The 26,787-nt window shown below is 41.1% G+C and overlaps 1 protein-coding gene and 1 long non-coding RNA gene across 9 annotated transcripts in view; one reads left to right on the top strand and one right to left on the bottom strand.

Moving 5' to 3' along the window:
- Window positions 1-14,863, bottom strand: part of ANO5 (anoctamin 5) — a 55,663-nt gene extending 40,800 nt beyond the window's left edge. For 4 of the 8 annotated variants that reach the window (XM_010412659.3, XM_019293761.2, XM_010412656.3 and 1 more), the window contains exons 1-3: window positions 14,683-14,863; window positions 4,821-4,865; window positions 2,493-2,563 (exon numbers count right to left, since the gene is read on the bottom strand). In XM_010412659.3, the coding sequence (XP_010410961.1) occupies window positions 2,493-2,563; window positions 4,821-4,865; window positions 14,683-14,824 (258 nt within the window). In that variant the 5' untranslated portion in view covers window positions 14,825-14,863. Of the gene's footprint in view, window positions 1-2,492; window positions 2,564-4,820; window positions 4,866-8,337; window positions 8,397-14,682 lie in introns of all 8 variants that reach the window. The other 4 variants (XM_010412660.3, XM_019293763.2, XM_019293760.2 and 1 more) reach the window with 2 other exon arrangements.
- An 8,914-nt stretch (window positions 14,864-23,777) lies between these two features.
- Window positions 23,778-26,787, top strand: part of LOC109146386 — a 50,879-nt gene continuing 47,869 nt past the window's right edge. The window contains exon 1 of the long non-coding RNA XR_005601892.1: window positions 23,778-23,929. This is a non-coding gene — a long non-coding RNA (uncharacterized LOC109146386). The remainder of the gene's footprint in view (window positions 23,930-26,787) is intronic.

Genomic DNA, 26,787 nt, shown 5'->3' on the forward strand with positions numbered 1-26,787 from the left:
GATTTATTTTTTCCCTCCTCTGTTGCTAAATCAACAGTAAGGCCTTAGCTTTTTTTCTGTGCTGCTGAACAGAGCATACTGTTGCTGGATGTTAAGTTTTTCCTCTTCCAAAAGAAAAAACAGCCTGAGCATAATTAAGTAGTGGCTTGAATGTAAGTTCATTTAACTCTTTCCCAATGTTTTTTTCATTAATTCCATTTCTGTTTTAAAATTACTTAATTTAAATTGGTTTAGGAATTCCAAATGTTCATATTTTTTAACTGCAAAAACATTGTTAAGTGACAAGAAAATTACCAACCTATCACAGAGGTAGAATCATTAAATAGAGAAATGTGCTACCTGTCAAAACAACAAAAAAGCACATTGACCTGAGCTCAGAAGGGCCTTGGTGAAAGGAGGAGAAACCATGCTGGGATAGAAGACCCTGCTGAATTCCTACAGGAATGCATCAAAGATGTTAAAGGCAACCTAGGAAAGAACTGAAGGAAAATAAATTCTTCCAGTTTATATGGAAGACAACTGAAGCTGTGACAACACATGAAGACAAAAGATTAGCATTATATGAAAAAAAATCCCATAAATATTAGGGGCTATCTTACTATTGCAATTAATTAATAGAAAAACTTTAAAATATAGACTTAACCTGAATTCTAGGACATTAATAATCAAGAACTAAGCCTGTCATGGCTGTTAAGAGTGTGAAACTGGGCAAGAAGATGATGAGTAACTCTGTAACTTTCTGTCTGGCTAATGCACAGAAAGCACAAATCAGATAAATGACAATGTGTTAGGGTTCATTGGGTAGGATAGGGCAAAGCACAGAAAAGTACTAACTGAAATGTAAGCAAACATCAGATAACCAGCTGATCTGCAGAAACAAACTAAGGCCAAACAAGCTGTCTCAGAGGGAGCAATGAAAACAACAAAACAAAACCCCCAAGTTATCAACTACTTACTGATACTGCTAATATGACAATACTTTGTGATATTTAATAACGAAGTATGAAGAAAAATAATTATGTAAGGAAACATGTAAGTAGAAAACAAGAGAAAACGCTGCATGAAGTTACCAAGGAGAAATTTTTGAGAGGATAACCAGACATATTTTTCCCAGACATGAATGTGCTGAAGATCAAAGCCTCCTACTTTCCCACCCCATCATGAATCTTTCATCCTTCAAGCAAGGTTCAAATCCCATGTCTCTACATATATGACACATGTTGCAGTCTTTCTCCCATGTTTCCTGCCTTTTCATACATCTTAAGTCATGAAGTGACTTCTTCCAAGCTTTGGTGAAATAGGTAATCTCCATCCACTCAGAGACACTAGTAAAGTAGCTCAGAATCAGCTTATTATGGTATGATACCCTTTGTTCAGTGAAGCATTTGATATGGCTGTTCACTGAAAATTTTCCTGGAAAAAAAGATGATTACAACTCCTACAACAGATTCAGAAGGGAACAGGGTGAACATATGAATAAGTTTTAAAATGGAACAGGTAAATTTATGAAAACATTGGGATGATATGGCTGCATGCTCTAAGAAGACAAAGATCTGCGTAATCTAGGAAGCCCTTCTGAGTTCTGTCTTCATGTGATCATCTCCAGCTTTGGCCCTTACAGGACACTGAGAACATGTTTTAAGAAGCTCAGCAGAACAGCTGCAGTTTTTCAACACTCTATTCAACAGACATCATTTCTGATCAGTGCCCAAGGCCAGTATAAGACTATTTCGACAGAAGAGCTGTTTCTTTTCCTATCTTAAACTTCCTATCTTCCTTTAAGCTTGTAACAACAGTAAAGAAATCAGACAATAGGAATGAAAATAAAATACCAATGTAAAGATCACGTATTTTCAATATTCATTTTGAACCAGTTTCTCAACTGAATACTGGCCACACCCTGCTACCTCTTCAAGACATTGTGTACTGTACATATTAAGCAATGAGGTACTGTGAAAAAATTTACAGCTGATGATGCTTTTCATATTGCACATGGTGAGGTACTCTAGTAACTCAAATCTTCATTTGCTTTCTCACGAATCTTGCTGCACTCTCACAATGTTCCCAGAGCAGTGGAACTCCAGTGTGCTTTGATTTCCCCAGCAAGCCAGCAGTATGATATGCAGCACAAAACAAAGTGTTTGGTTGGTGCAGAAACAGTATGTTTTTCCAATTGTCAAAACACTTAAAGATCATGTGATTCTCATTTCAAGACTGATACAGGAAACACCATTAAGTTCATAGTGTTTTCTACCACTACTGTGTTGTACCACTAGCACTGGTTAGTCACTCAATGAGTGTCATGTCATATTCATGGTTTTTCTCTTTCAAAACCATAGAGGAAGAAAACTTCTACATGGATAAAAATGAGGTATAAGATAATCTAAAAAGAAATACTAGTTTTGAAAACGAATTGTCTTTTTCACAGCAACCATTCTTCTTCCTTCCTACCAAGTAGTACATTAACTAACGCAATTTGTACTGTACCTTACCTCAGAGCTGCTTGGGATTTCTGATCCTGCAGTTGAAATAGTTTCACTTAAAGGTCCGTTGCACTCTTCCCCTAAGGAATATTGAAAAGGAGATTAACATAAATACATTCCTTTTTTAAAAATATTGTTGTATCTGAAAATGATGTGGATCTTGAGCATGGAACTATGAACAAACAAAAGATGGAAAATAACATTCATAATACATAAAATCTTCAAGAATTTTTCTTTGGAGGGGAAAAATTGCTGCAAGACACAATATACTGAGTCTGTACTACCTTGGTGTAACCTTGCATTCACAGAAATGTATTTTCAACTGTGACAGAAAAAAAATCTGTTGTCATCACGTATCTTTGTTGTCTCAAATATCTGCTAGGTCTAAGAGGGTCTCACACCCAGAGCTTTGCTGCCGCGGTTATGGAAGTTCAATTACCTATGGAAGTGTTTGCTAGAAATCAAATTAGGGTGTGGTTTCTTGCTAAGGGGTCAATGATGCAAAACCTCAAGATTACAAATGCCCACATAATGGAGATATGACAACAGGATCAAGAATAGTAATATGAACTTAATTACTAAGCTTCTTCTTTAAAAAACAAACAAACAAACCCTAAAAAAACCTAGCTCCAAAACAACAAACTAAACAAAAAGCCCTGCCTTCATTTTAACAATAGTAGTGAACTCCAACATGACTTACCCACAAATAAAGTCATTCCACCAAAGACACTGAATTGTTAATGCTAGAAGGAAAAACCTATTTAGTACCTTCATAATCTTAAACTGGATCGAGACACTGCCTGGGTTTGTGCCTCTGAACTTACATTGTCACCAGTTTCCTTTGGAGAACAACTCTGAGCCCATAAGCTAGGCTCCTGCTCCAATAAGTTTTTGTAAACAACCATCTCTCTGCTGATTAGGCAGATCAGACTCTTAAATCAGGCATCTAAATCACTCCACCACCAATGGAAAAGGATAAGCAGTTTTGAAAACAGCTGATCAAAATCTAGACCATGCACCTAAAAATAGTGTCTCTTGCTTTCAGAAAAGAGGATTCATCTTACTTCTTTCTCCATTAAGGAAGCATTGAGTATAGCCTAGACTGGACAGACTTACACTGGACCACTGTCAAGACAGCTACAGTTAGACTATTTCTGCCAATAAAACATGCCTACTTTTCTTTTTGTAATCTGCAAATATTTGACATCAAAATTGCATCCAGGCAGGATATAAACTGGTTCTTCAAAAATATATAATAAGCTACTTAAGCACAGCTCGAGAGCATTTTGTTTCCTACAATTTTTTTTTCTTTCTAAGTTCACTTACAGAAAATGGTCTGTAATTTATAACCATACATGTGATGAGAAACCAGGCAATGATATGTAAAATATAACAAATAAGTTTCAGAATGCCAAGACACTTAACATTGTTGCATGCTATTCTGCTAAAGCAAACTACACTTGGAAAATCTGTATTAGTAGATACAATCTGAACATCAGGATAAAGAATGGGAGCACCCCCACCATGCTCTGCTACCTGTGCTGCCTAAAGCCCTGGGAGGCAGGTGGCTACTGCAGACTTAGCCAACGGTACGAGCCCAGGGCCCAGGAGCAGAAAGCCCAAACATTTTGTCACACAACTCTCCAGTTCCAGGCCAGGAACAGTCTGACACCTTGCCCCTGCAGCAGGAACATTCAATTTTCTATGCTGCTGAGGGAACTTGAACTGATTCAGTCGCCTGTAACAGCCTCTGTGTGGGGTTTTTTCTGGATTTTATCCTCTCTGTAGTTGTGAAAGTCTAACCTCAGAACAAATATAATTCAGAGTTCCACATTTTAAATGCTTTCCCAGTACCATAGCTGATTACATATGCAACTTGTGGAAGGAAATCCTCCTGGTATCTCTGTTCCACTTAAATAAACCTGAATAACCCTAGAGCAGCACACAAGAAGGTAAAAAGAGAACGCAAAACATACATTAACTGAGAAGTACAACATACTTAGTACATTCACTCCTTGTAAAACATGTAATCAGATTCCTGAACATGAGCAGCACAAGCAACACACACCCAAATCATGTAGGAAGGTGCAAAGAGGCCCCCATCCCAGAACTGCACCAAGCACCAGCAATGGAAATGCCCAGTTAAATCTTAACCAGGAGAGCTGCCAACAGATAGCCAGCAACTGACTTGCAAATCACATTGCAAAAGGCTCATCTGTGGTACCAAAGACTCACATTAACTGAAGTCTGATTTCCAAAAGGCTCCCAGCAGAAAAAAAACAAGGGATAGAGGACACAGACAAAAGGGAGGAGGTAAAACGCTGGTTAGTACGATACCTTCTGACTGTGATGGCTTGAACTTGGTGAGAATCGCAATGTCATCTTTAAAAGGAAAAAACACTTCAGTAAGAACCAGAAGTAAAATTCACTTTAACATGAACCCATTTCATAATTCTCCTCTATCCTTTACAATACAGCCACCATATAAAACAGAAGAATAAGCCCTGGACACCAGACACTGTGACCTAGACAGAAAGCGTGGTGCAGGCTCCTCTTGGAACACCAACATTCACCTTTTTGTCCAGGCACCTTATTCAGCAACACAAACAAGGATTCCACTTTTCCTTATCAGCAGCAGGGAGGACCATCGTAGTTTCTACTAGCCAAGAAAACTCTAAAATTCTAAAAAATTTTTTAATTCTTCATTAAATTACTGCTTCATTTCTAAAGATGGGAGTAAAACAATAATATTCTGATAAAATTCCATATTTAGGGTATGTCCTTGTTCTTCAACACTACATGCTTTTATGTATACAAACAGATCTAGAAATAGCTGCACGCCAAGAACAACAAACAAGGACACTTACAAAACTAAGTGGCCCTTTATTATAAAATTTGTTTGTATAAATTGCAGAAACTTTTTGAAATGTTTTTTGTTCAAAATTAACTCCAGTACAACTCCATGACTATTAAAACTCACTATTTTTTCAGAAATGTATAATTTTTGCATTTGCTCAAATCACTGGGCTTTATGGGAGTGCACATATCCTAGCTGAAAGAAATGCCTCTTTCCCAATGTAACTGAAGTCTTCAGCAGCCTTACAATTCTTCACACAGCTATTTGTAACTCCTTAAACACACATGCCTTGGCAGTGTGCACGTTACTGTAAATAAGCAAGCTTCATATGGCCTATAATTCTGCAGTGTAAGACAACATATGCTGTCCCAAATTACACCCAACCGCAGGGCAACCTACTTAGAAACTTGTGGTATGCCACCCCTAAGAATTACAGACCATTTCTACTTCAATTACAGACCCAAATGATCAGAACAACAGTAACCCACAACAGAAATCAACATTCAGTACTGAAGACTGGAGAATATAATCAAGACTGATTTCATCTCTTAAAATATAAGTAGTTTACTCACAAAAAAGGTACCTTCGTTATTGTAATCTTATGATTTCTGTAACAAGAGTAAAAACGGCTTCTTGTGTAATTAAACAATTAGAAATTCTATAATAGTTTAAATTTGTTCACAGTGCCGGAATCACTTTGTTTTTCTACATGGCAAAAGTGATGAGTTAGGAAAAGGTAAAAGTACATGTGCTGTTGCAAATAAGTAATGATGGCATTGGGAATCAAGGCCTCCCATAGACCCTATTTTCTGATAAAAGCTGCAGCAAGGTAAACAGCACCAAAAAACAAGCTGCACGTTCTCCAGGAGAAATGCAACCTGTCACAGGTCATGTCCTGGTCACAACAGTGGTGCCTCAACTAGGCAAGTAAAAGCCCAGGACACAGACCTAATGACAGGACTTCTCACTCAACGACTGGTGCACTTTGAAGAATGATTTCAACTTCCAGCACTCTACTAGATGCAGAAGAAGCACACTCCAGAGGACACTGGCATCTGGCCTTCAAAGCCATACGAAGAAGTCTGCCTTGCTAGGGAGAGAAGGTTTTTTCGCCATACAGGTGTGGCTGGACTGTGCTACTCATATTTGGAAGCCAAGGAAAAAATCCTTGGTTTTTTTGATTACTAGCATAGTCACAGCCATGGATGCTCTAGCCCCTTTAACTGCACCTAATCCCCACTTTCCCTGGAAGATGACAATCCTTTTACTTCAGCATCCTCAGTAAGTCCAAGTCTGCTGGAAGATGGCAAAGAAAAAAGCTTGTCTGATAACGCTGCACTTGAAGTACAGCTGAGCACACTGCATCTGGTGTGCAGATGCTGCAGCCTGGCACAGGTCAGAGCAACTCCGCCTCAGAAAACAGAGTAAGAGAAGGCTTTTAAGTTTTCCTTTCTTCCAACTTCTATAACCCTGATTCATCTGCACCAAGTACAGTTCTTGACAGATTGTTTACACCAGTAAAAATGTTTACGTATTAGGTACTTCTAAAATCAGGTGGCAGATAAAGAGACATTTCTAGGGTTCAAAATTTTTGTTTTGCTACTAAAACTAGAAAATCATCTGCATTTGCACCTAAGACCTCTGATAGAGTTATTCCAAAGTAAGTAATGCTACTTACTTAGCAGCAGTAAGACAGTATTAATACTGATTCTGCTATTTCAGTATTGTTTCCAAAATACTGCTTTCAATTATTTCTGCAATTTTCTTAGACACAATAACAGCATCCTTTTCAGCCAACAAAACCAAGCAAAGAGCTTTCAGACCATAGACACTGTTCTGCATATATCTGACGTATTGGCATATTAGTTTATACACATGCCTATCCCTAGAGCAAAATTTTGATGGTCCAGGTAAAATGAAAACAAATAAACCACCCAAAACCGTAACAAATCCTGAAACTAATACTGCAGTTGTTATGAAGTAGCTACTTTGCACTATGAAGAAAATTCCCAATATTCATTTTTAACATGCTACAAAAGAAAATGTTACTCCTAGATGTCTTGAAGTTACCATCTTAATAAACCCCCTGCCATTATGGATCACCTGGCCTGGCTGACAGAAAAGAGAAATCAGTTACTCCTTCCAAGTAAGCATCATAATGACTATTGCAAGTGCTTCCATATCTAAGGAAAGCAGCTTCACTTATCAACTAAACTTATGCACATACTGATCATAGCCTCCTGAGCTGGATGACAGAGTTGCCACAGGGAACTGGAGACCCGCCTAGCTGACTTCCGAGAAACCAAAATAAGGTTATTACTCCAGCTGGCATTGTCTGAAGAGTAATAACTGTGCTGCTGAGCCAAAGGTTCAATCTTAAATAATGCCTGAAGTGGTGATTCATGCATACACAGAGATGCCCCTAAAAATTTAAAACTATTTAACAGTGAAAATATTCTCAGTGAATCCAAGAAAGTCTATTGGAAATATTTTGAAAGAATTTTATTAGTCCCTTAGAAGAAAGAAGATTGCATTCAAGCATAGGCTGCTTCACTGACATTAATTTTCTTCATGTGTTTTATTATTAAACAAGCACTTCCAGAAAACAAGTATTTATCAACATATCGGAAGCAGAAGAAAAATAACTCCTTAATATAGGCATAAATTTGGAAACCTGTTCCTAACAGTAAGAAAATCTCATTTAGCATTTGGAAAAGACATGAAGTCCTAAGTCCTAATCTCTAGTATAGTAACTGGGTACTTTAAATCAGAATAGGATGTTTACCCTCCACTGCCTCCGTTTTAAAGAGCCACAAAACCACCTTCTCTTTTGATTAAAAGCCACCAGGATAGCAAAAAAGAGAATATATTAAATAAAAAGAGAAGTTGTGCAAATCTGTTTTTAGCAAAAAAACCCACAAGCATAGTGTTGTAACACAGAACTTGAATGGCATTTTAATGCAATTCAGGCGACAACCAACACTCTATCTTACGTACCAGCACAGACAAGACTTAAAGCATGCTGTGAGCACTCAGACCTTCCAGGCATCATCGTTCTGCAGAATGACACACATAAACTGATTAATAGGTTCAAATGCATTTTAAAAAGCTTTTTTTTTTTTTTTAAAGAAAGCTCAGACTAGGAATAGTTGGATTAAGTCAGGTATTTTTAAACTGCACAGCATTTACATGCATGTGAGTAAGGGGGACTAGAATGACAAATAAACCTCAGCAGAACAGGGTGGTAGAACACCAGACTGCAGGAGTTCTGACAGCTCATGAAGCAATAGGCAGTGCTTGTTCGCCTTTAAGAGTATTTATACATTCAGGGCCAGATTTTATTGGCACTATCTGACTGCAGAGGCAGGCACACAGCTCCAGCAACGGCCTTGCACATCCATGAAAGTGCGAGGTGCTCTCACCTCTCCTTCAAGATAAAATGAAGAAAGAGGAACTGCGGGATTGTTTTTCATCACAGCCCAATGGAACCACGAGCACTTCAAGAAGTGTTAGGCACAGACTTGCTTTCCTAGTGTGCCCAGAGATACACTGAACATCTCACAGCACCATTCATTAATGCATTTCTCCAACTTCCACTAAAATCACTGATGTAAACCCTTAGGCAACAGAGTCTCCAATTTCTTTCCACATTTGCAATACACAAGTGTCCAAAAATAGTGGAGGGCCCAGTGCACTGGTCATTCTGTGCATACACATTACATTCCTACCCTTGGATGAGAGATCTTCTTATAGATGTTGTAACTGAAAAGGAATACACAAACTAGGAAACTAATGATGCAAATATAGCAATAAATTTTTTTAAGATCACCTCGAATTTACTATCCTCTGGTGATATTCCCCAGTTTCATGTTATCCAGATATTTAATTTCAGATGGCCAATTTAAAATTTCTGGTCCTTTATGCTCTACCTCACTCAATACTCTTCTGGTTATGCTTCCAATGAAATGCATCACTGGAAGTTTTGCCAGTGTATTCACCAGGTATTTAATTTTCTCACATTAAACAACATAAAAATATACCAGTATAGGAAGATGTTTTATAACCAAATGTAAGATTTACAAGAATTGCAAGAATTGGCATTTTTGTCCAAATTACTTAAAAAATGATGGAATAACTTTGGAATTCCTATACTGGTCCCAAAGAGAAACTGTTCCTATCAATCAAGAAAATGATCAGGGCAATGGACCATGGTTTCCATCGCTTAAAGTTTTTACTTAAGCACCAGTCAATTAACAGAATTGAAGTAGGCAAAGTGGTTTGAAGAACCAAGTGGCATGAAAACCACATCTGCTAGCCATTACTTGTTGGCATGGTATATTTCTAGCACACTATAAATGGTGCAAACATAGACTTTCTGATTTCCTACACAACAGTTAAGACAATTCCTTTGAATAACAAACTACAGGGGCCTTTCTAATTTAGGGCTAGTGCAGAAAATGAAAGGACAACCATCTGCATCATGAGTCCTGCCCATATGGTTTGCTAGGGTTCTGCTGTCTTGCCAAAGGCCTCAAATTTCATATTTACCCTTGTAAGCCAAGTAAAGAAGATGAGAATCCCCTTGGGATTTCCAGTTAGAAGACTGCACTTCATGCAAAGATATACTCACTTCCTTAAAAAAAAGCATTTGGAACTTCACCACATCTACTGGTCCTCACTGAGAGCCGCTGGGGAACAAAGGCATGAACACCACAGCTTTGACAGCTTCGGGTTTCGATGAAAACCACACATCTATACAGTATAATCCAAGTAAACAAATCCCAATAGACTCAGCTCCTCCCACAGTGTTTAATCTAACACAAAATGTTATAATTGTTACAACAAAATACACAGTGTTACACAATATGTAACCACACACACAAGGTTTAATCAATAAATAATTCCTGAAAAATAACTGCAAATCCTTCCATAACTATGTTATAATTGCAAGAACTATCCCTAGCAATACAGCTCAAGGACCTTCCTTCCCCTTTCTGCATTTATACACACATGCACATGGAAAGCTATCACCAAATACAATAAAATTACTGCAAGATAAGAAAATATAACCTGGTAATTACACTGCTCTTTGGTTCAACCCCCAGATCACAATAAAAAACTAGTGCAAAAGTTCACTGCATTATTACCTTGCCTCTTAACATCTGATCCCATTTTTACGTTACCTGTACCTTCTTGATGACATATTTAGGTTAGATGACTATTTGTCTCCGCCACATGCATATGCAACTCATTGGTTTAAAGATACTAAATATGAAGACAGTGGTATTTGCTTTCTTGGTGTTTTTGTTTGTTTGTTGTTTGGGTTTTTTTTTTCACAAATTATATGCCAACAGTTCTCAAGCACGATTTTAAAAGCACATTTCCAGCAGTGCCCTTATATCTTATCCTAGTGTTTCCTTGTATCACAGTAATTATTCAGCCTTTGTACACAAAGGTTTAAGTGTACTTCCATTTTATAATACATTTATCAGTTTATTTCTGTAGGGAACACCTCAGAACAGCACACCAGGCAGTGCCTTAGTTGCAAACTGATGGAGAGGGAATCAGCAAAAGAATGTAACTCTACCTTACACCAGAAGAGAGGCTGGTGGCTTTCTTGGTGTTTATTTGGCATTCACAATCCAGAACCTCTGACCCCCCCCACTGAGCCAAACCATTCCTCCAGGACTTGTCGTGAGGGGGAGACAGCTGCAGAGCATTTTCATTCATCTTCTCAGCAAAAAGTAAGTCACTTGTTGCGAAGAGACTAAAATGCTTTCACCTGTGATGGCAGGGCCATCACTCAATTCTGCACCTGAGGGATCTTAGAGGTCTTTTCCAACCTTAACGATTCTATGAATCCAGCTGTATTTCCCAGCTTCCCAAAATGTGGCCTGAATATCCCACATAATTGCTACTGGGTTTAAATGGCATGCATTGAACTTAATGCCTCCTTTGCTACTCACCGAACTGCAGAGAGTGAGTTTAATCTCATATGCAGGGTTCTCACCTAAAATGAAAATGTTGCCCAAGAGCAATTTTCTTTTTTAAACTGACATAATCTTTGGAGAAAAATCCATATTTAACAGCTGCAGTGGAGTTGGGTTTGATGTTTTAATTTTCACATTATAATCACCACAGCTATACACTGATATGATGCAAGCTGTTGGGATGAGTTCCCAAAAGCAGGTTTTCCTACTACAAACAGGAGTTTTCTGTTATGAAGAGGTTTAGCTTCCAATAACCAACCTGTATTTACACTGTGCCCCCACTAAAGAAATTCCACTCAGAAAACAGACATTGGTTGGTCTAAGAGAGTATTTTTTCCCCTGCCTTTTATATTATGAACTATTATCTAAATTTCTTGGACCTTTTATTTCATTACCTAGGAATAAACTTTCAAACAGCTTTCCTCTTAACAACCCCTTTGGTTTAGCCCTGTGGGAACATGATATCCCATGCAATGTTTCCACAAATAGATCAGAAATTACTACATACATTGCGACAGTAATTGGAGACAGATGTAGTCTTGAACAGAGGCCTGTATTTTATGTTACTGGTATGAATTCTGATCAAATAAGTGAAGTATCATTTTATTAAATGACAGCAGTATTTGGCCCTGAATGCTGAGGTATTGCGAGATGCCAACATACTGGCACAAGCAGTTTGCAAGTCATGCCATCAGCTTTCCCTGATGTTTTTCCACCTTTCTCAGAGGTTACACAAGCAAGATGACAACCAGCCTAAGTAAGCCTTTGAATTGAGATCGCTTAGAGCGTTTTGAGTGCAAACCAGGCTCCTGGAAGTTTTAGAAGAGGAGCCATGTGTATAAAGGCAGCATACTTCAAATCATGGCATGGAGCCAACAAGCAAGCTTCCAGAAGACTGGCAGGCTTGGGATATATCCTGCAACACAGCTACTGTAGCATTAACGTGCTGGGGAAAAAAAAGATACTGAAAGTGAACGTAGACATAAATATTCCTAGCAACATATTGCAGTCTTCTTCCTCTCATATTGACATTCCGTTTTTGCAAGTTCAGTTTTCTTAAACTTTAACATTTGAGGTAAATGACACACACCTTCCAACAGAAAGCAAAATCACACACACAAAAGAGGAATTTTTTACCTCACACAGATGCAATTCAGCAGGAAGTCAGAAAGCTTCCTTCAAGGTAAGAGTTCTGGCACACAGGCTCTAAACAGGCCTTAAAGTTAAACTTTCTGCTGCTGGTACAGTCTTGCATCCCCACAACCTGTTTCCCAGCATTCAAGTTAAATAAAAAGCAGTAGTAAACCAGAATTAAATAAATAGGTACTATCCAAATACAAACATGTCTTTAAGGAAAAAAGTAGCAGATGTTTTCTCTCCTGCCTTGCTCCTACTGACTTACACAGGCCCTGCTTGAGCATATCAGACATCTAGAGCCTTAGGAGGCTTTTCCTTAAAGGCACAAAGCATGTGTTTGGATCTACAAGAAGTCCTGCTGGCAATATATGCATACTGTTAACTTTTCTTAACAATAATTTAAGGAAGGTTTTGGGGGTTTTTTAACCTTGAGAGACTTTTGGGGAACAAACTAACAGAAACTTTAAAAAGCCCATATGCAATTTGTTTCTGTTTTAGAAAAGTGGTGAGTTAACAATATTGAACTGAACTAGAACATGATTTCGTATGGAGAGTTACATGCTACTGTACAGCAAATCCTCGTTAACCATCCTTGGACACTGGAACTCCTCAAATTTCCTTATATTCACTATTTATGACTATTAAAAAACCACAAGGCTCATGGGAAAACTGAATACTGTGGAATGAAGTTTACAAATCTGACTTCATAGAATCATTCCCTAAATGGGAATACTTTGTGTGTTCTGTAAATATTTTTTAGTGTCAAGGTACTTCAGAAGAACAACCCATGGAGAGAGCAGCTCAGTCCAAACACTTTTCACTGCTCCCAGGCACTGGGATGGGCGATGACTCAGGTCTCTCACATCCCCTTTGGAATAGGATCACTGGCCAAGCGGCTGTAATATCCATCTGCTCCAGTTCCTAAGAAGCCTGCCAGCTCTACCAGGCCTTCCCAGAGAGGGCAAACCTTTGTCTGACACTTGCTGTGGATGCCTGCCTCCCCACAGCCGGACACCCCTCCTTGCTGTCACTATAAAGAGCTTATTTTGGGTAATTTCAGAGTCAATAGTGCCATCATACCTCTCTGAAACAAGACTGCCAAATATTTTGAAAATCATGATTTGCCACTAGTGCTCATAGTGTTTTAAATGGCATTATATATGTTTTTCTAAAAAACACAGTGTAGTCAAGCTGTGAGGGGGAACATATAACCTGAGAAGCCAACAAAAGGACTTTGTGCTTCTTTCCTGCTTTAAGATTTTCACATCTAGGACTGATGGCAAAGCATTATTTCCAAAAAAAGAGATCTTTTTCTAGGTCAGCATTCTCCTTTTTTTTTTTTTTTTAAAAAATCTATACAGTTTCATTCTGAAAATATCAACATGCTCTCTTACATCTGACTGTTGATTCACGTTGCCAGGTGAGGTGCTGATAAACACACACTTGTGTCATGTTATTTTACAAAATCCTAATATGATCACATTTATTATAAATAATGACATACCATACTGACACGAAATGGAAACAGTAACCTCGCTATAGCAAAAAAGCAAGGCCCTGACACGAATCCACTGGCCACACATCCCCTGCCGCAGGGTCTATCCAAAGCTGAAGGGTACCAGCGCATCTGGTAGAGAGCGAGGGGGAAGAAGGGTGCTCACACCTTCCGAAGTGAGGTGACCCGGTCTGCTCTGAGCCTTCTTGTAAGGGCAGCCTCAGCTGCTGGAAGGCAGCGCCCGACCCCAGCTGGTGCTTCGGCGGAGGCTGAAAGTTTGCTGTCCGGCAAAGGGACATGTGTACCTGCTGTGTCTTTTAAGATAAAAATCAAGCGGGTTCTCTAGCTTTTGCTCTTGGCAGGGTGCTGATGTTAGAAGCTTCATTTTCAAGGTTTATTTGGGGATTATACAGATCTAATCATAGTTTGATCATGCTCATGGAAAAGTGGTTTTGCTCTCAAGTGGAAGCCGAAGAATTAAAAGCTCGATGCAGGAGGGGTCAGGATTCATCCGCGATCAGCCCCATCTCACAGACGCCGGCCTGCAGACCCTGGGGAGGAACCAGAGCTCCCCAATGCCCCACACCACGCTCGCCTCCGCTGCCTCCCACCCGCGCCGCTTCCATGGGCCCCGAGTCACCGCTGGGCAGGAAGCGCTACCGCACCCCGGGGGGCAGAGGCGGAACAGAGCCGCGATCCCCCTTTTCCGCCCTCTCCTACCGTCCGCCGACAGAGCCATCTCGATGAGCGTCTCATTTGCTTTCTTCCCCAAGCGGTTCATGGTGGCCGCCTTTCCGCTGCTGCTGGGGAGCGGCTGTGCAGCGGAGCCGTGACTCACGGGCTGGGCGGCCGCCTCATGCATGCGCACTGCCCGCGGAGGCGGAGCGGCACCGCGCACCGGGGCGGGGGAGCCGCGGGAGCAGCCCCCGAGCGGGCGCGGTCCTCGGGGCCCAAGCGGGGCCGTGCCCGCGGGGGGAAGAGCAGGAGATCGAGGGATGGGCTGGTCCTATACGGGACGACCCCAAAAATTACGCAGTGTGCCTGAGAGCAGGGTCCATGACATGCGTGATGTGGGCTCAGCTGTGCCGACTGTGTCCCCTCCCGAGCTGCTTGTGCACCCACAGGAGCAGAACGGACCTGGACGCTGCCCAAGCATTGCTTGCTCAGCAATATCTAAACCAGCCCTCTGTTATCAACACTGTTCTTATCACAAACCCAAAACTTAGCCCCATAAAAGCTGTAATGAAGAAATTTAACTCTTAACTCGTGAGGCTCCATGCACAGCTGCTGTCCCTACTCCTGGAGCTGCTACCATTGCCATGCCTCTAACAGCCGTAGCTTCTCATCACTTCCTTCAATCATCTGAGACAGTTTCCAACAATCTTTGTTCAGCGCATGTATTTAATATTTTTTTTGTTTCTTAATATAAACTCAGTCATAGTTTCAAATTAACTTTTTGTATATTCATCTTTTGCTACCTGAGTAATCATTTTATGCACCAAACTGACAGGGAGTTTTGTTACTTGGGCAACTGTAACACAACACCACTTTCATGACCAATAAAAATTCATGGAATTCTTAATAAAAAGTTAATCAAGTCAGTCAGTTGAGTTGCTGTGCTTGTTTTCGGATCTATACACAAAACTAAGCCTTTATTTGTGCAGCCTAACTGCTTCAAGAAGTGTATTTTTAGTCAGAAGCAAGACCTAAAAATGTGTCTGGTTGCTTTCCAAAGCCTAAAATGTTTAGTTGGGGTTTTAATGTCCCAATGCAGGATGGTGGAAACAAAGAAGTTGGGTTTGGTGCACCAAAAGGTGCCCTGAAACAGCTTGTGACTGCATACAGTGCATCAGGTCACAAGGCTCCGTTTAAGAGCTGTATGTCTAAGCCTTTAATTTCCTCCTAGCAGTACATATCTTGGATAAATGCTTTTATGCCCACAGAAGATGCAATTAGAGTTGCTATTCAACAAGAGCCAGAAACAGCAAGAACTGCCATGGTCATTGCTCAGTTTTCCTCCTAATTATACGCTCGTGCTTCCCAGCTCCACCCAGCAGTGAACCCAACCATACCTAAAGCTGTGTAACTACCCCAGCCAGAACGCCAAAGGAGATTTTACTGGCCCCTGTAATTGAACAGGCTGATAGTGTGTCGAGGCTTTGTGCAAATTACACAGTGGCCTGTGGTAGGGATGGGACAGAAGGATGCTCTTCCACAATGAGGGATCTGTGGCGGCGCACAGGAGGTCTGTGCAACACCAGCATTGAATTTTCTTGCCTATCCAGAGTCAAACCAGCCATTGTCTGACTCGGTGGTTTCACAGTTTGCCCAAGTGATCTAGGACCACACTTCTTTCCAAGGGCACACACCTTTTTTCCCTCCCACCTTCCAGTTTCACTCTGAATAAGGAATGCTGATAAGGTGATGCATGACTTATGTCAACCTATTAAACCAAATTATCATTTTGTGGGTTTGAGTTTTTTTGGGATTTTCGGTTCCACAAATCACTGCAAGCTACAGGTAAGACCAAAATAAAGGAAGAGATGGGGAACCACGCAATGGTAGGACCATTTAATTCCTAAAATATTAATACAGTAGCCAGGTACACTGTAATATTTTTGCTTTTGGAGTTCAAACACTATTTCTAACACAGTGCATACATAAACCAAAAAATAATAAAATATCTAGAAGGCTGTGGGTAAAGCTAGCAAGCATCACCAAAATTGCTAGCAATGAATACACTTAGCATATTCAGCAGCCAAGAGTAATCCTTTGTGCTGAAGGACAGCAGGTAGTTTGTAGCCCTTATGAAGTCTTCCTTTCCATTGATTGGCCTTTTCCAAGGCATAGTTTTTAGGCCTTCATATTTAAAAAAAAATATTGAACACAGAAAACTGGTGGGATTGGAGAACAAGATTTCAAAGACAACTCAGTGCCTATTGTTGTCTCAGGTAAATACCCCAAGGCTGTTAAAAAAAAATTCTAACATACAACATGGGATGCCAACTTTTAAAATTCCATTTAGAGGGTTCTCTAAAACTTTTGGCATGGGAGCATCTTTGAAAGTATAAGCTGAGTCTTAAATCATGTGGAAAATTGAGCTTTTGTGTCTATCAGCTAGATGCTCTAAAAAAAAATTTCATTCTTTATCAGTTGTCGCAGTGACCGCTCTCTTCAGCCCGGCCAGCACCTGCGGTGTGCAGCAGGAGTGGGAAGCAGCCGAAGGCTCGAGGCTTTAAAGCTGCTCCTCTGGAGTTCAGCTCTGCCCAGGGGAGCTGAAGCCCCAGGTGCTGTGGCTGTCAGCAGCCCCGACGAGGAAGAGGATAAAAAGTTGCGGGTAGGCTTGCCTTTGGATATAGTTTCAGGTTTACTGCCTCAACGACCCCCAAGGAGCACAAGCACAGATCTGATCTGTGCAACAACTTATAAAGGGAGGTGTTACAGTGGGGATGGCCAGACAGGGGACCAATAGGGGTCTTTGGGGGAGGGATATGGACCGGGATAGACATTCACACGGACCAATAGTCTCGAGGGGTGGAGGGGAAGAGGGTCACATGCCCCAATGGGGCGTCCAGGTTTAGGGGATTTCCAAGAGAGGAGGTACCCGAGGGGGCAGGGTTTCAGGGGACTGACGGGGACCATATAGGGGTAATTAGGGAGGGCTTGGGTGACAGACACAGAACAGTCCAGAACTCCGGGAGGGGTTTGGGTGATTGATAGGGAAGGTGCCAGAACAAGGGGAGGGGATAACCATATTGGAAGCACCGGGGGAACAGCTTGGATCTGGGGCAGACCAACCGGGAGTAGTAGTGGGGAAGGTAGGGACGAACCATTAGGGTACAAAGAACATACAAAATACAATAAAAACATCACATCACCACAATCAGTCCTCTAGGAAAGAATCTGATATACAGCTTTTGCATTTACCACTTGTGGACCTACCTGTAAGTTGTTCAAATAACTTATGCTTTCAGGATTCCCTCTGCTATGTATGTCATATATCCATGTTGGAGTCTCAGAAGGTCTTTAACAAGTTTTACATATATATTCAGAGATTTAGTAAGTTTTGAAATCACACTGTGAATACAAGTCAGAAATACTGAAACATAAGTTTGAAACAGAGACATGAGCAAAGAGGGAAGTGGTGTGTCTCCTTCCCAGCCTTCTCAGCCTGCTCTTTTTCCACTGATAGCTGAACAACCCCATGGATGTGTTTGCTGTGTTGTGAGATTTCAGCACATGTGCATCCCAGAAACTAATGTTGCTGCCTCTGATATTTTCAGGAGTGTGCTTTGTCAACCAGTTAAAGGCTGTTGAGGATTTCTAGTTGAAGAGCTAACTTATTTGTTTCCCTGTCAATTAGCTCTTTAGAATATAAGTAATAATATAATTTGGAAAGAGATTAATCATTTGGGCGCCTGTAAGACCTGATGCCAAAAAGGCTTAGAAAGGTAAAGTGGGACTTAGATGGAAGTTAGGTACCCAAATCTATCATTATAATAGCCCAAACTGCCATTCACTTATTTTTGGGGTTTGGTGGGACTTTTTTGTTTGTCTGTGGGTATATTTTTTGTTTGTTTTGCAGTTTTTTATTGGGTTTTTTGTTGTTGTGTTTCGGGGGTTGTGGTGTGGATTTTTTTTAATGCACAGGGCGCACAGTTTCTATATCCTAGTGTGCTTGTTTTGCACGGCCTGTTTTTTGATAGCAGAGGGGCCACAGAGGTGGCTTCTGTGAGAAGCTGCTGGAAGCTTCCACCATGTCCAGCAGAGCCAGTCCCTGCTGCCTCTGAAGATGGACACGCCACTGGCCAAGGCTGGCCCAGTTAGAGAGGATGGTAATGCCTCTGTGATGACAGATTTAAGAAGAAATCAAAACAAAGTGGGGCACAGTTTTTCTCCTAGCCAGAGAAGGGGAGGAGGTGAGAACATGTGAGGGAAAACAACAATGGAGACACCAAGGTCAGTGGAGAAGGAGGGGGAAGAGGTGCTCCAGGCACCAGAGCTGAGATTCCTCTGCAGGCTGTGGTCAGGACCATGGTGAAGCAGCCGTGCCCCTGCAGCCCATGGGCATCCGAGCAGGATGCAGAGATCCACCCACAGCCCGTGGGGGAGGTGCCCATGCTGGAGCGGGTGGATGCCTGGAGGAGGCTGTGATCCAGTAGGAGACCTGGTGGAGAAAGAGGGCTCCTGCTTCCAAGCTGGAGCAGCCTGTCCTTGTCAAACCACGACAGTTTTTTCATGCAGAATGCAGACATTGCTCCTGGTACCTCTCACAAAAAATTATCATGGTTTAACACTGGCCAAATGACAGGCACCCACGAAAGTCGCTTGCTCACCCTCCCCTGCCACAGCTGGGCAACGGAGAGAAAAAAATTTAATGAAGGCTTCATGAATTGAGATAAGGAATGGGAGAAAGCACTCAAAGGGCAAAACAGGCTCAACTTAGAAGTATAAAGTGAATTTATTGCTAACAAAATCAGATGAGGATAATGAGAAGTAAAATACGCCCTTAAAACCGCCTTTTTTTTACCCCAAACTCCTCCCTCCTTCCCACTGACAGCGCAGGAGACAGGGAATGGGGGTTTTGGTCAGTTCGTCACCTGAGATCTTCCACTGCTCAGGGAGAGAAGTCCTTCCCCTGTGAGACCGTGGGGTCCCTTCCCACAGGAGACAGTTCTCTGTGAACTTCTCCAGTGTGGCTCCAATCTCACGAGCAGCAGTCCTGCCAAAACTGCTGCAATGTGAGTCCCTCCCAGGGGCACACAGTCCTCCCAAAACTGCTGTGGTGTGGGTCACTCTTCCACGGGGTGCAGTGCTCCAAGGACAGGCTGCTCCAGCCTGGAAGCAGGGGCCCCCTCTCTCCACTGGGTCTCCCACTGGATCACAGCCTCCTCCAGGCATCCACCTGCTCAGGCGTGGGCACCTCCCCCACGGGCTGTGGGTGGATCTCTGCATCCTGCTTGGATGCCCATGGGCTGCAGGGGCACGGCTGCTTCACCATGGTCCTGACCACAGCCTGCAGAGGAATCTCAGCTCTGGTGCCTGGAGCACCTCTTCCCCCTCCTTCTCCACTGACCTTGGTGTCTCCATGTAGTTTCCCTCACATGTTCTCACATCCTCCCCTTCTCTTTATCTAATTCAAACTGTGCCCCCACTTTGTTTCAATTTTTTTTTCTTAAAAATGTTATCACAGAGGCATTACCGTCATCTCTAATTGGGCCAGCCTTGGCCAGCGGCATGTCTATCTTCAGAGCCATCAGGGATTGGTTTTGCTGGACGTGGTGTAAGCTTCCAGCAGCCACCTCTGTGGCCCCCCTCCCCTACCAAAAAGCCAGGCCGTGCAAAACAAACACATCTAGGCAATAACATCAGTTAAAGTGGGAGAGCACAGGACAACTACTGTGAGTGAAGGGGATCAGCCTCTCCTGATGTCAGGCTGCCACACCAGGCAGTGGGCTGCTGTAGGTGTGGGGAGGGAGCAGCCAACTTGGCAGGAGACAGGGATGGATGAGGTACTGTGTGCTCACCTGTGGAGGTTGTTGCTGCAAAGAAAAGAATGTAATAGCCACTGTCGGAAGAGAAAGCCCAATGGAGATGGCAGCTTGTCAGTGTTTCAGTCTCTGCTCCACAAACTCTTCCTGCACATTACTCAGTGGCTGTTTGAGATCTGACTCTTTCTTCCCATTACACACGGTTCCTCAGGGAAACCTGGCTGCTTGAACACCATGGTCAGGGGCTCAGAAATACAGCAAGGCTTGCTGATGGGCATGTGAATTTGTGTATTGAGAGACAGCTGATCCTTTGTGCCTGCTACCGCACAGCCCTAAATAGCCATCAGGAAACGGAAAGGGAGTGTCATAAAGAACTGTGCTGAGAGGCGGCAGAGTACCAGCACTTCTTAAAGGAAGTAAGAAGTTTAACTAAGCATGCAAAAGTTCATCATTAGTCACTACATTTTTTTCTATGTCTTCACGTTTCAGTCAGCTGAAATTGCGGAATGCAGTGCAGACAGCCATAAGCACCTATGCTGTCTAAACAAACAGATGACTTTACAGATACGTGTTTTTCTTGGCCAGTTACTACACATTGACAATAGCAGAACTAAACTCAAGTACTCGGTTTGCACTGTCCCCAGGCCAAGGAAAGCGCACGGGCGTGGTCCCAGCTCAGCCGAGCCGCGTCCCAGCCGTGCTGACCGCGGGGCGAGCAAAGGCGGAGACGCAGGGACCGCTGTGTGCCCTCTGCGTGAGCAGCAGCGGCTCGGAGGGAGCTGCTGGACATCAAGGAAACCTTAACAGCAGCCTGCATCCCCTTTCGGGAACAGACAGGCATTTTAGTTCTTAATCTCGCAGTTACATTCCCTTAACTGGATAGCGTGGTTTACAGCCGCCATCAAAGCCTTCTTAAAGCGATAATTCAAAGAAACCACCCCCCCCCCCAAAAAAAAAAACCACCCAAACCAAAACCAAACAGCCCTCCCAAAAGACCCCACCAAAAAAACCCAACAACCCCCCAAACCAAACCAACCCCCCCAAAACAAAAACCAAACCACCCGTCGTGCCCCTTCCACCCCCCCCTCCAAAAAAAAAAAAAAAAAGTAATCCTACAAGAAAAAAATACTTTTATGTGTTTTGGGGAGTGGAGAGAAATAATCTGTTTCTTGCTGGTAGAGAGATTCTTAAGGATGGTTGAATATGTACAAAATCTGTTCACTAACAAAGTGTGAGGCTTGATACTTTGCTCTCGTCATGTCGCCATGGACATAGTTCCATTGATTTTGCTATACTACTCCTAAACTACATGAGTGAAGTTCAGCGTTTAATTTTAATGGGCTGTGCACTGATAGGTAAACTCACAGAACAGGTTACCGAATCGGGTGGGGTTAGGAAAAGGCCACTGCATCAGTTCTGGCACTTAAATCACAATGTTAAGAAATTGCATCATCTTAATAAATTCCTGTGTCCTTCTGGTGAAATCATCAATATTTTCACTTGTCCTTTTATAGTCAATTTGCTTTCTCAGGGTTTATTGCCCTCTGGTGGTGATAGTCTTTTCTCCTGTGACAATAGGGATGCTGACATCTCATGCTTCATTTTCGTTTTAATCTGTTGTCTGTTGGTTATCCCAACGTGATAAATAGATAAAATAAAGTCAAATTACGTTATTTTTTTAACACAGAGGATTGTAGAGTGAGTAAAGGAGGCCGATGTGTGAAAGCCAGAGCACTGAAATGATGCGGGGAGCTCAGCAGCTGTAGCAAAAATATTAATAAAATCAGTTCAGTTCAGTGTGCAGTAATCACCTTAGACAGTAATGCAGAACTGAGTGATAAAGATTCCATAAAAGTACAAGAGAACGAAAAACCTGCAGTTGCATATGAGATACACACAAAGATTCTGTCATCACAAGTAAATTTTTGTTAACCATAATTTCTTGTACACAGCTTTTAATGACTTGTACATATCTCATAAATGCTCATTTTAAACTGTCCTTGATTACGTATTTTATTACAAAGTGTATTGAATGATATCAAGAGATCAGCTTTTTTGTAAAAAATTCTATAAAAAGGTAAAGCCCTCAGTATGCATATTAGTAAGTTACTATTTACTGTTTTCAAGCACAACTTATGTAGCTGGCAGACTGGTGATAATAATAGAAATAATAGTACAAATGATTGTCTATTCACAAGGGCAGTATTGAGTGACCATGTTCTTCTCTGCTGTTTATAACATTCTCCATGAGGAGATGACAGTTACAGCAATTGTTTTAATATGAGCATTAAGAAAATATTTCACATTTGCTGTTATAAATGACTGTTAAATTCTGTATATTTGTTAGACCTATATGTGGTTTTCAAAGCTTCCATTCATTGCAGTGCACATATATAGCACTCCTATAAACAACTTAAATGAAGGAAAAATCCTTTCCATGTTGGCTTCTTGGATATCAAATTATCAAGCTACATATATCTCTTTTCAGCTCATCTTCTTGAGTAGACTCTGCAGCTTAACTCCAATGCCTTGACTGAAGGTTTTCATTCTTTACAGCCTCATGCAGCTTCCAATTTTGACCTTTTTTTCCATCAGTCCCGTTCTCCTTGTCCCATGCAAAAGCAGAGAGATTAAACTGTAAAGGCCTCTATCTTACAGTGGTCTAGGCATAGGTTTACAGGTAACACTTCTAACGAGAAATTAGTGGAGATAGATGGGCCAGAAAAAAAAAGTGCAATTTTCTATGGTGATTAGATACAAGGAGAAAAATAGCATTCCTAAGAGCAAGCAAGATGAAGGTGTGTAGGGCTATCTGTCTCAGGGAAGCCTGTGGGATGGTCATAGGGAAAAAGGAATGTGACTAAGACGTTTCCGCAATAACCAGCCCTACCCAAACACACAGGTTTTCCCAGCTTCCTGGGGCTGTGCACTGGCTGATACCATCTCACAACACAGCTGTGTGCTTCAAGGGGCTGTTGTCTGGCCTGTGCTGGCCTGTACCCCAGTGGATGTCGAAACGCTGAAGTATGCTGGAAGGCAGCATAGAAGGTAAATTAAATAGTGGGTGATGTCAGCCTTGATCCAGTCTACTCAATACAGTCTTGTTTCTAGTTCTAATAAAACTGGGGAGTGGCAGGTCTTGGTTGCTGCAGCCCTTCAGTTTCCTTCTTGTTTTCACAATTTCTCCACGCAACTGTGTGAGGTACCGTGACTGTATAGTTTCCAGCCTTTCCCCAGTCCCTAGCCATAGCTGATCCCTATCCCAGATCCTGTCTGAGTAATGCAGCACTTATTTCCCCACCCAGGGGGACCATTATGCAGAGTTGTCAGGGCTGCTCCAGCTGGCCTATCCATCCCGTACACAGCTCAGCCTGGGCATACAGATCAGTTGTGTGAGCTCTGCAAACATGATAAGCATCCAGGAGCAGCAGGAGCCGTGAAACACACAAGCACCCTCAGCCACATCAAACAGAATTGTAAGTATCAAGCAAAAGGTAAGGTGACAAATTAAAAAAAAATTATCTAAAAATCAGTACTTTAAGATCAGAAGTATGAATAGTAGGATGATATCAATATAATCTTATAATTTATGTACACATTCTAGACAGAAAAGAGTCTGTGAGGCACAGAGTGAAAAAGAATAGAAGCAATAAATAAGAAAAATGTAATATTAAATTAAAATGGCTATTGGCTGGGAAATATATTTAAAATTTCAGGGAAATACCTAAAAGCCCTCAAAATGCAAGGTGATTCATCTCCTTTCAAAGAGGCCTACCAGTGCCATCAATAAAGTTTCTTTTTTTGCTATTTACCTCTGACTTCAGGTAGGAAAGCCAAAGTGTAACACAAATAGGCCAGCACATAATTCTGTAATATCAGTGGAGCCAATTTTCCATTTGAACATTTTTTCAGTGGCTACCTCTCAGAATCTTAATTCTCCTTTCCTGCCAATTGGCTGAATACATTACACGAGCTATTTATCTCTAATAAAAGTCAAATCTCTTTTCTTGAAATCATTGCAACTTTCCATAATTAATTCATGAGTTCTTATGAATTGTAAATTATATTGTTTAGCAGAAGAAAAACTAGTTGGGCCTTCTAACTATTCCTTCTTGGATATCCATTCAAGTGCATAATAAATGAGGAAGAGTCTCATTTGTCATTTTTTGTTTCTTTCATTTTAAAAGTTCTACTGTTTCATACCAGTTCAAATCTGAAAAGAGGCAAAAATATACTATGGTAGTTACTAATTGTATCATTTCTGAAATTCTGAAATCCTTGAGTCTTACTGTGTTAACTGTTAAAGATTTTTTGTGATTGTTGAATTAATTACTTATCCTATACTTTTGGATCGTTTCCTTTGGGTTATATCTTCAGGTAAGTCAGTCTACTAAAATAGTAGTGTAATAATAGTGTAAAATATTGGTATACCTGTCAAATGCTTGAGATTACTGGGCTTATCCTTATCTTCAAACATAAAAGATGAACAGACAGGTACTTGTTAATAGCCCAATGTATTGTAAAGGAGAGAAAGTGATATTTGTGTAATCTGGTACACAAACTGTGGTACTGCAAGTATGATAGTAGGTCTGTTTTTCAAGAACTCCTGTTGGGTTTTTTCCCAAGCTAGGCCTTTAAGTCTAGAATAACCTTTCATTTTCTTGTATCAAACCTCAGTTTTCTCATGGTTCTTAGCTTCTCAGAGACATAGTCTGGGCTCCACAATTTACAACTGTGCATGGATCAAGAAATGAGCTAGTATAAAACAGACAGCACTTTTTGGCCAGGCTTTTAAAACCGGTCAATTGCACAAGGAGTCAGTGATCATATTTTCCTTCATGCTTTTCCGTGGGTTACTGAAGAAGCTACAGCATCAAGATTTGCTCTTGTAGTGGGCTGATTCTGGCTCTGAATTTGCTCATCCCCTGCCCCATCTGTTCCAAAGGGTGCATTAGGGGAGTCAATGTGACATTACATAGGAGGGATAACACCAGCTTTCCTGAGTCATTTCTACATTAATTAAGTAAAATGATGCTACTTCATTTTTCAGTTCAAAGCACATCTGCGTGTTTTGATAAAAGTCTTGAATTAGATGAATATTCAAAGCAATTTACATTTTGATTTCCAAGCAATCTTTGGAAATAGAAGCAAAGCCCTAGGTCTCTTCGTGTCTCTAAGTACACTAGCTCTTAGCCCATTTTTGCCTGATGTTCCCCTAAAACTTGTCTGACTCAAGTTAATGGAGTTGGCTTATTTAATCTCTTCGCTAAAACTTTTGAGGAAAAGTTTCATAAAAATTGACCTTTCAGTAATAAGTCTGTGGCTTCTGATGTGATTTAATTTTCCTGAGTCTGACACATTGAGAACTAAAATGGAATGACATTTTTTAGAACTGTCAGTAATAGCTGCTGTTATCAGTCATGAGCAAGCGAGGCACCATCTGAGTCAGCTAACTTTGCCTTGGCCTGCCTAATTGTGCCTTTGTTTCTTCATTTCCTTTGTACTTTCACAAAGTAATGAAGTTCTTAAGCGTCATCCCTCCATTTCTGTTTGTAAAATTGATATCCTCCCCACTCATTTCCTGTCATGCTCAAATGAAAGCTGAAACATGCAGAGCATTTCTCTTTACCTTGTATTTATGAACATCCATGTTATTTTAAAATAATATTTCTGACTGTGTTTTAGTATCTCCATACTACAGCCTTTAATAAATGTTAATGGTCTGTGAGTCCATCATTGTTTTTCTATCTGCATGCCCCAGAACTTACATTCAAAATCTTTTATTCTTCTTCTGCTGTAATGCTTTTTACAGATATCTGATAATCTTTGTTCTGAATTAATTTTCAAGATCCTGCTTTGCTGCTAGATTGGGGCTCATATTCTCTAATACGGTGCAATTGCATATGTTTTCAGAGTCAACAGCAGTTGCAGCACATGCTTTAATCAATCTTTCTTAACACTGATCCTTTTAGCAGCCTTCTCAGACAGTGGAGAATTGACTATTAGTATTGTTTTACTGCGGTACATCTTACTAAATCATACAAGAGAGCTTCCTCCTCCAAAGACCAGCAACTTTAATACAGTCCTTTCCTGAAGCATGGTCAGTGTCCTATGCTGCTTCATGGGCACTTTTTTTACATTTTGAGAAACACGTCTCCTGTATTCTTCCACTTAATTTTTTTCTTGTTGGTGTCATTCATTGTTTTTAGAGCTTGGAATTTTGTAATTCTTTCTATTGCTTTTCTCTCACAAGAAACTCTTGACACACAATTATGTTCCTCACTGTGATAATGTGGTGCATCAAGTGCAGTGACCATGACTGCATGCTGTGTGA

The sequence above is a fragment of the Corvus cornix genome, chromosome 5, assembly GCF_000738735.6.
Source record: "Corvus cornix cornix isolate S_Up_H32 chromosome 5, ASM73873v5, whole genome shotgun sequence".
Taxonomy (NCBI): domain Eukaryota; kingdom Metazoa; phylum Chordata; class Aves; order Passeriformes; family Corvidae; genus Corvus; species Corvus cornix.